Raw genomic sequence first — 9,503 nt, 5'->3', positions numbered from 1 at the left:
AAATCCAAGAAAAAGAAGAGCAAATCCAAGGACGCCTCCACCGACCCCGCCGCCGCCGCCGCCGATACCACGTCGCTGGCGGACGCCGAGGCGAAGACTGATGGCTATATGATCAAGCCCCAGGCCCTGGTTCCGTCCCTCGACACCTCCACCTGGCCGCTCCTCCTCAAGAACTACGACCGCCTCAACGTCCGCACCGGCCACTACACCCCGCTCCCCTCCGGCCACTCGCCCCTCAAGCGCCCCCTCGCCGAGTACCTCCGCTACGGCGTCATCAACCTCGACAAGCCGTCCAACCCCTCCTCCCACGAGGTGGTGGCGTGGATCAAGCGCCTCCTCCGCGTCGAGAAGACCGGCCACAGCGGCACGCTCGATCCCAAGGTCACCGGCAACCTCATCGTCTGCGTCGACCGCGCCACACGCCTCGTCAAGTCGCAGCAGGGCGCAGGTAAGGAGTATGTGTGCATCGCCCGCTTCCACGCCGCCGTTCCAGACACGGCCCGCGTGGCCCGCGCGCTGGAGTCCCTTACCGGGGCTGTGTTCCAGCGGCCTCCGCTCATCTCGGCGGTCAAGCGCCAGCTCAGGGTGCGGACCATTTATGAGAGCAAGCTGCTGGAGCATGACGCCGAGCGCCACCTTGCCGTGTTCTGGATCTCCTGCGAGGCCGGAACCTATGTCCGGACGCTCTGTGTGCACCTTGGGCTGCTCCTGGGTGTTGGTGCGCATATGCAGGAGCTTCGCCGTGTGCGGTCAGGTATTCTGGGAGAGCAGGACAACATGGTCACCATGCACGATGTGATGGATGCCATGTGGGCGCTTGACAACCACAAGGATGAGTCTTACATAAGGCGTGTGGTTATGCCGCTTGAGGTAATTCTTACTAGCTACAAGAGGCTTGTTGTGAAGGACTCTGCTGTTAATGCTATCTGCTATGGTGCCAAGCTTATGATTCCTGGGTTGCTCCGGTTTGAGAATGACATTGATGTTGGGGAAGAGGTTGTTCTCATGACTACCAAGGGGGAGGCGATTGCCATTGGTATCGCTGAGATGCCTACTGCTGTTATGGCAACTTGCGACCATGGTGCTGTAGCGAAGATCAAGAGGGTGGTGATGGACAGGGACACATACCCAAGGAAGTGGGGACTTGGTCCGGTGGCACTTAAGAAGAAGAAGATGATAGCCGATGGCCTCCTTGATAAGCATGGGAAGCCAACTGACAAGACCCCGGCTGAGTGGCTTCGAAATGTGGTGCTTCCTACTGGTGGCGATGCAATGATTGCTAGCATTGCAGCTGCTCCTGAGCCTGAGAAGGTAAAGGTCGAACAACAGGATGTGGTGCCAAGTCAGGAGGTCAAGGAGAAGAAAAAGAGGAAGACTGATGAGGATGATGTAACTGCTTCCACACCTGCAAAGAAGATGAAGGTTGAGGAGGTCACTGAGGCAGTGGAAGGGGAGAAGAGTGAGAAGAAGAAGAAGAAAAAGAAAGATAAGGGAGAACCAGGATCAGCTGTTTCAGAGGCAGTGAAGGAAGAGAAGAGCAGTCTGTCTGATGAGGAGAAGGGCGGCAGCGAGAAGAAAAAGAAGAAGAAGAAGAGCAAGGAAGGTGGTGAAGATGTCGCTCCAGAGAGTGTGGAGGTTGAGAAGAGTGAGAAGAAAAAGGAGAAGAAAAAGAAGAAAAAAGATGCAGAGGAGGCACAATAGGTAGAGATAGTAGTTTACATTGGCTTGTCATGTTATTTGGTTGCAGTTATGTGGGAGCTTGAACTACCTGTTTTATTTGCTTTGTACCCCTTGCAACCGTCTATGGTTTGGTAGGTAGGCCTGATGTACTATCTTTAGGTTACTGCCATTCAACCGAAATGCTATGGTAATTAGAGAGATTTCCCTTTAAATTTGGACAATCAGCCATGTATTGCAGTATCTGTTATCTGTTTTTGCAGTGAATTTTGTTCTCATCTCATCTTAGTAGTCCACCTGTACTGGAATTGCTGGCTTGCCGATCTCATCAATCTGCTGTTTTGATGATATTAAGCTGAAGTAGAGTTTACCAATCCTTATATTTCCATCATACTGATGTGAGAACTTGGTTTGCTATGCTGATCTATACATTCTTGCAACCACCCAGAAATCTGTGATCGTCCGTGCACCTGAGTCTGAAATTCTGTGCCATATTGTAGCATTAAATTTGCCAGTTTCACTTCTTTGATAGGACCAGAAGATATATGTTTGTTCCCGGCATGGTTATTCAAATATTGAATTTCCTGAGTAACATAAGTGGTATATGCATGGTGTGTAACAGGATAGTTCATCAGATTCTAGCAGGGTTGTTTGGTTGCATTTCTGGGGGAACCCCTTGCAACCATGTATTGCTTCGAAAGCCTAACCTACTATCTTTAGGTTGCTGCCATTCTACTGAACTTGATTTTCTACCTTGCTGATACACATTCACGCAGGAGTCCCAGGCCTGCATTTCTGTGTCTGTTATCTGTTAATGCATTTTTTTTTCTACTATTCTGAAATTTCTGTCTTTGTTGTGCCAATATTGATGAGAATCTGCCTCCTGTTTGCTGATATTGTGGAACCGAAACGGAACTTTACCGTGGAACGTTTCAACCAATCGGATGTGAGAACTTGGTTTCACATGTCTGAATACATGCTTATAATCACCCATAAGTCATTTTTTGGCTCCGATCTGCACCCAGAGTCTGAAAGTGTCACAGTGAATTTGCCAGTTTCAGTTTTTTGATATAGCAGCAGCATATGTTGTGATCCTCTTGGCATCGTCATTCCAATATTTGGTTTTGTTCATTAGATATGTATATGGTGCATAACAGCATATTGTCGGCGGATTCTCCCTTGCCATTAAACTGGAGAAATATGAAGTACTCCCTCAGAGTGTGAAAAAACGGCTTACAGCTAGTAGTTGTCTTCTCCAGAATCCAAATGGCCCAATCAAATATGGAAAGAAAAAGAAAAGGAAAAAAAAATACATGCACGAATCTCCGGGTAAAATCAATGACATAGGATTTAGATGTGCTTTAGCAAAACCGTTTTTGTTTTCATATTTTTCTAACAAAAGCGAAAATGAATCTGAAAGTGAATATGGAACAGACACAAATACATAGCAAATATGGCGCATACACCCAGATGCAAGGAGTTCGTTGGAAGTGGAAATAAAACAAGAAGGTGTGATGGAGCGAAGACATGGAGGATGGTCGTAGGAGGTGTGAACTCGGAGGGGCGAGGATTACACAGTAAGGGAGGATAAAGGTTTTCGTTATAACTGGTTGGAATAAAAGCGTAATTGGGTTGAGCTAAAGTGGGTTATATAGACAGAATGTAAGCGAAAATTCCGCATGCGCAGATACAGTAGTTCTATTTTAGCATAAATTTTGCCGGAAAATGTTGTTTTGTTGTAGTTCCCCCAAGAAACATTCCTCTTTCCTTCCCTTTTTGTAAATTTATATTCCACTTTTCGTACACCCCCTCCCAAGGAGCTCGACCTTGATCATCCACACATGCTCCCATGCATGATAAACTCAACCTTGATCATGATCAATCATACAATGTGTCTTTGTGTTTTTACTGTTCATGGGGGTATGTTATCATGTTTGTCGTGATGATTCGACCTCTTCTCTCATACTTGATCCACACCGTAAATCAACGACCCAGGAACCCAACCCACCCCTCCTCTTGTCCCCATGAAAAGGGAACCGTGAGCCACGAAACACCAAATATGTTTCTCCAACTTTCCAAGTTTAAGTCAAAGGTGAACAATGTCTTTGACTTTGCTCATCTTTTGCTTGTTGCATAAAAATTTGTCATAACGAGATTAGAGAATATGCCCCCACCTCCCCGAATGCACATCCCACGTCCATCTCTCCACCCCTTGCTTCCGATCATGCCTTCGTGGGTATAACTTTGATTTATCTGACATCAATAGTCATGTTTGTCCGCTATGATACACTATCATAGAACGATACTACTGTGACTTCTCTCGTCACTAATTGTAGTGTTTCATCTTTTTTGTTCTTAGACCACAATGCTTGTGAGTTGGGGAAGTAAACATGAAGGATATGTGTTCACTGTGAGACTGGTCTTGCACTAGGGAAAATCAAAACACATAAAAAAATGTTTGCGACCAGCGAGAATTGTTTGCAGAGGTGACTAGTAAGTTGGTGGATACCAATCACATGCTAACCACTATGCAAAGAAACATCTGTGCCTACAATTGCCACATCTATTGATCGATCTAGAAATGATATATTGATTTATGGCATGCACTATGGCATCCTCAACGTGTCTTGCACAGAACTGTGATTGACGAACCCCAAGAATGTATACATACAAAAATAAAACAATCACAATAATTTGCAAAGTCAAAGTAATTGGTTTCATAATTTTAAGATTATGTTGCGGTTTCGTGGATGGCTGTGTTGCTCTAGGTTGACTTTGAATACATAGACACACATGTTAGGTTGAAAATAATAATGAAAAATAGTACAACTTTGGCATCGTCTGAAGGGCAAGCTTGCAAATTCCGAACTTGGGAGGTACATTAATGCAATAGTTCCAGTGAACTGAGGAATTCCTCTGCATTCTGCGACGACCCCCAGCCCAAAATTGGGGCGAGAGAAACCCAGCAAATCCAGTCCCCGTCGATCCGAATCCCCCGAAATTCCGGGATCGGAACCCTAGCCCATCCCGAATCCCATCTCCGGCCCAATGCTTCCCGCCGGCGACGGCTCGTCCGCCGCCGTCGCCGCCCTCTCTTTCACCGATGCGGACGGCGACGACTACTCCGAGGACGGGGACTTCACCGGCGTCCCGTTCCTCGAACCGCCCGATCCGAGCCTCCCCGACCCCACCTCCTCCTCCGCCACCGCCCTGCTCCCCGCGGGTGGAAGCGGCGGCCAAGCCTCGTCGGGCGGCGAGCGGCGGCCACTCTTCCAGCGCCTCTGGACGGAGGAGGACGAGATCGTGATCCTCCGCGGGTTCGCGGAGTTCACCGCCGCCCGCGGCACGGCGTTCGCGTCGCACCAGTACGACACGGACCCCTTCTACGAGGATATGCGCCGCCGCCTCCAGCTCGACTTCTCCAAGAGCCAGCTCGTCGAGAAGCTCCGCCGCCTGAAGCGCAAGTACCGCAACTGCGTCTCCCGCCTCCGCGGGTCCGGCGCTGCCTTCTCCTTCCGCTCCCCGCACGAGCAGGCCATTTTCGAGATCGCGCGCAACATCTGGCGCCCCACGAATAAGCACGGCCGGGATCCCTCGGCCGACTCCGACGACGAAGAGGCTGTGGTTGCCGCTGCGGCGGTGGCTGCCACATCTGTCCCTGCGAACACCAGCCCCAATGGGGAAGTCAAGTCCCCCTCAGGGCGGCAGCGCCGCCGTAGACGCTCGGTGGAATCAGCTCCAACTGCCCCTGCTGCTGTCCCTGCCACCATTTTGGTGCAGCCCCCTCAGCCAGTGCAGGTGCAGATGCCTGTGTCAGTCCCTGTCAAGATGGATGACTCGCTACCAGCACTGCCCCAGGCTCCAATGCCTGTGACAGTGACCATGGAGGGTTCCGAGCCACTCAAGTTTCCGGTCATGTCACCGCAGTCAGGAGTTCTTGATGTCGAGAAGAATTTTCTGACGCCTATGTTTAAGGAGATGATTCACGCAGTGATAAATATGGGATCCAGTCCGTTTGGTATGAAACTTCCTGAGCCGCCACATGGCTTGCCCATGGAAGGGGAGAAATGGAGAAATCAGCGAATCCTGGAGCTGGAAGTGTACTTGAAGCGGATCGAACTGCTGCAGGACCAGGTGAAGGCGACGCTTGAGGAGCTCAAGTCCTCCACACCTAGGACTTGAGGTTTTTTAAGTTAGGAACTGATACGGTGTCTCTCATTATAGAATTCTTGCTACAATTCTGAGGGTAGATGTTTAGTTTTTTTTTCTCAACATTTTCTCGTGCATAAAAGACTATTGTTAACAGGGTTGGGACTTGGAAACTAGTTTATTCATGGTTCTAATTGTTCATGTGATATTTAGCCGCAACGTATTTCTTTACAATGTAGGTGTTGTCCTCTGTTTTGAAGTGTGATGCTTTGAGCGGACCGGAAGGTCTCCTGATGGAAAGCTTGAGCACTTCCGGTTAATATATTAGGATCACAGATTGTGGTCATTCAGTATGTTATCATTGTCATCAATTTATATGAAAAGAGGTTAGATATGTTCAGTACTGGTTGTCAATATAGTCAAAGGTCATGGAATTATGGCATAGGAAACCAGTGGTTAATCTGTGGAGCAGCCGAGCAGCATGGTTGTTTAACTTGTGTTGATCGTGATTCATGACCCTGTTTATTTTCCATGAAGACTGAGAATTACGAGTGCCGATTTTCAGAGGCCGAGCCACAGGTAGGCCGGTATCATGGGCGTCCGTTTGGGCCTTGGGATGTGCATCCCGTCTGTGGGTGGCAGGCCTATGCAGTGAAATACAGGCCGCGATACGGCTAGGGAGTGTGTAGGCGTATTGTGTGCGGCCATGACTTATCGTTTGAAACAGCACAGGCGACAGAATCTTGCCCTGGTCACCCCCACCCACGACGATACTGACGACGAAACCAGAGGCACGCAGCGGGTCGGCTCCTCCACCCCCATCCCCATCTGGCGAACGGTGGCGCGTGTGTTGCTCCGGCGAGATGCCCACCAATGGCCTCAAGCTCAACGGGTATGTTTGCTCCCCCTCTGGCCAACCCTCACTTGAACTAGTTGTCTGTTCACCGCCGCGGATTTTGGGGATTTCTTACCAAGTTGGCTCAGCTTCGATTCATGCAGGATGTGTGCTGCGCCCGGCCCGTGGAGCAGTTTCGTCTTCCCAGTCGAGTCACAGGATTCGATGAGTGTCCCGAACGTCGTGTTTGGCGCCGGCGGCAGTGCACAGGCAGGCGTGGAGGCGGCGGCGGGCGAGGTGTGCTCTGAAGCCACCAGTGGCTGGAGACGCAGGTCAGTGTGCTGATGCTCTGCCACAGTTCTTCTTTGGAGTGCCGTGCGAAGTTAGATCTGAATCATGTTTAGGTTGCTAGGGGACAGAAGAGTTGATTCGGATTTCTGCAGCTATTCATAGTATGTTATGCTTGTATTTGTTCTATTTTCGGTGGTGTTCTAGCTGCACATGCCGTGGATCATTTTCGGAAACATATGCTTCTGGGTAGGAAAATATAGAGTTGTTTTGGAGATTGTTGGAAGTGCAGCGACAGTGATGTTAGCACTAATCTAGTAGCTATTGGATTCATAATGTGGTAATTGGATTTTTGCATGACTGGAGGTTTGAAATTTACAGAGATGTATGTAGATTGCATGGATGTCGAATCAGCATCTTTGTTTTGTAAAATTTGTACTCACAGGCTAGATCTGATTCGCGCAGGGGTGTTGCCGGGCTGGCGGGGTGGATTGGTTCCGTTCTACCAGTGGACTCCCAGGATTCGATGAGTGCCCCCATTGTCGAGATGGACGCGGTCGGCAAAGCACAGCCATAAGAAACTGTGCTGAACATCCTTCTCTCCTTCTGATTTTGCAGCTCTTTTAGCAAGTTTGCATATTTAGAAAGGTTGAGCTTTGTCTAGTTAGCATTGAAGTTGATCTGAAGCTGGGTGTTTGGCACATATTTCACTGCAATTTTAGTTTCAGTGCAATTTGGGACAAATTTGTTTGGATGAGTAGTATGTTTGTTGGATTTTCCCCTGTGGCAAAGGCAGCTTTATGGTGTAAAATGGGTAGTCAGAGTAGATAGCTTTTTTTACTTGGGCCAATGGAACATTTGTAGCTTGCACTTTGGGGGTTAGTGATGTTGGGTTTAGAATTGCCGTATTTACTTGATGAGTTTTGCTACAGTGGGAGCTACATGATTTTTTTGATTGGTACGCGATAAATTTGGAGTAAAACTTTAGCGGATGGTTGAGTGGGACAATTTGGAGTAAAACTTTTGAGGATTGTTTAGAGGCAAGCTGGTTGTGTTTAGGTTGTTGGTTACTTTTTAGAGGCAATGGAACAATGCAGTTTGCAGTTTGGGGTGTTAATGATGTTGGATCCAGTATAACCATAGTTGTTTGATGAGTTTTGATCCAGTGCAAGTCAAAGGATTGTTTTGATTGGGAGATGATTGGTTTGGAGTAAAACCTTGATGATGGTTGTTTGGGACAAAAGTGTTCATCAATGTTCTTGGGGTGATTTCACACAGGAGGATCCGTTTGAGGATTTTCTAGAGGCAAGCTGGCTGTGCTTAGGTTGTCAGTCAAGCAGCTTGAAAGCATGCCCACTGTCTATACAAATTCACCAATGTAGCTACCGTATCTTGCAGGAAACTCTGTTATCACACAACAACCTGATGTTCTGCGAGCTAATGCGAATGCAAGGGAACCATTCAGCGGCGGCAAGTTACTCGCTTGAGGCAATCAAACGGTAGTTCGTTGTTCTGTAAAACAGTTTGCCCTGTGTGGTATAGGCAATTGGAAATGCCATGTAACTGTTTTTCATCCAGTTTTAAGAACCTCAGCAAGATATTCAGTTTGGACCGAGTGCAGCGTTAATTCAGTGCAAATGCACTTTAATTCATGCAGCTCCCACCAATACATTTTATCTTGACTAGTGCAATCACTAGGATAGAGCAACACAATGCTGATGAAAATTCAGTGAGGAAATTTCAGTCTACATGCACAAACACTTGTACACCAATGCTGCAATGAACTAAAATGTTCTTCAGATAGCACCATCTTTGGCTGTCAGGGAGATGATGTGCAGGAACAGGTGGAGCTTTTAGCTGGCTACCTTGCCGTTCTGGCACCTCACAGAACACCTCGCCGGCCGATAAAAAAAGAACTTTGACGTCATCTGAGAGCGTAGTAAATTCTCAGAGGTGACAGCCTGATAGGACGGGGGAAAGTGAACCAGGATGCGCGGCGAAAAGCTGTTGCACCAGCGGGCGTCTCGCGTAAGACTGCATTCTCTAACACAAAGCGACCATTTAGGCATGAACGTGCCGCTCCAGTGTGATTAATCAGGACTAAACTGTTTGTTTTGTCGCATAAACCATTCGCACTAAACATGTCCCTAAGCTGTTTCGTGTAGAGCAGATAGAACTCAAGTGCGAAGTCAGTCCTACTGACTTTTAGAGACAAAAAAATTGTGGCAGTACTTCATTTGCCAATACTCACAGACACTCGTATTAGCATGAAATAAATAAACTTGATTAGCGGGAGGTGAGCTAACGGTGAACAAACTTGCGTCTTCGCTGGGCGAAAATGCTCCACGTCCACACTTGACTCCGTTGGCCAATAATCCTCCACGGCATGCATGCACAAGGACGCGTACGAGGTCTTCAACCCGGACATCCCTTCAACCCATGACACTGTGCGTACATGTCAGACGCGGATGAGCAGCCTAGCTGCCTTTTGCATGTGAGTGGGACCAGCCAGGTTGCCGTCATTGGCATTTTTCGGAGAATTACTACCTTTGTA

The 9,503-nt window shown here is 48.2% G+C and overlaps 3 protein-coding genes across 3 annotated transcripts; all 3 read left to right on the top strand.

The window, feature by feature from the left end:
• On the top strand, positions 1 to 1,960 carry LOC123044066 (H/ACA ribonucleoprotein complex subunit 4; the record flags this gene model as incomplete). Its single annotated transcript, XM_044466691.1, is given in 1 exon segment — positions 1 to 1,960. A coding segment is annotated over 1 exon segment (1,701 nt), but the record flags the coding sequence as incomplete, so codon positions are not given.
• A 2,615-nt stretch (positions 1,961 to 4,575) lies between these two features.
• On the top strand, positions 4,576 to 6,027 carry LOC123044064 (probable transcription factor At5g28040). The gene has a single exon (XM_044466689.1). It carries the CDS (start codon positions 4,726 to 4,728, stop codon positions 5,857 to 5,859), a length of 1,134 nt encoding a protein of 377 aa, XP_044322624.1. The 5' UTR covers positions 4,576 to 4,725; the 3' UTR covers positions 5,860 to 6,027.
• Positions 6,028 to 6,489: 462 nt separating this feature from the next.
• Positions 6,490 to 8,625, top strand: LOC123044065 (uncharacterized). The gene is made up of 3 exons (XM_044466690.1): positions 6,490 to 6,718; positions 6,826 to 6,993; positions 7,415 to 8,625. The coding sequence occupies exons 1-3, from the start codon at positions 6,690 to 6,692 to the stop codon at positions 7,524 to 7,526; spliced, it is 309 nt and encodes a 102-aa protein (XP_044322625.1). The 5' UTR covers positions 6,490 to 6,689; the 3' UTR covers positions 7,527 to 8,625.
• The last annotated feature ends 878 nt before the right edge of the window (positions 8,626 to 9,503 follow it).

This window comes from Triticum aestivum, chromosome 2B (genome assembly GCF_018294505.1).
Source record: "Triticum aestivum cultivar Chinese Spring chromosome 2B, IWGSC CS RefSeq v2.1, whole genome shotgun sequence".
Classification (NCBI taxonomy): domain Eukaryota; kingdom Viridiplantae; phylum Streptophyta; class Magnoliopsida; order Poales; family Poaceae; genus Triticum; species Triticum aestivum.
This window is presented reverse-complemented; position numbering and strand designations above follow the sequence as displayed.

Coding starts and splice junctions, on each gene's coding strand:
- LOC123044064 (XM_044466689.1), top strand. CDS start 4,726: ATGCTTCCCGCCGGCGACGGCTCGTCCGCCGCCGTCGCCGCCCTCTCT.
- LOC123044065 (XM_044466690.1), top strand. CDS start 6,690: ATGCCCACCAATGGCCTCAAGCTCAACGG. Junction 6,719..6,825: donor AATGGCCTCAAGCTCAACGG/GTATGTTTGCTC, acceptor CGATTCATGCAG/GATGTGTGCTGCGCCCGGCC. Junction 6,994..7,414: donor ACCAGTGGCTGGAGACGCAG/GTCAGTGTGCTG, acceptor TGATTCGCGCAG/GGGTGTTGCCGGGCTGGCGG.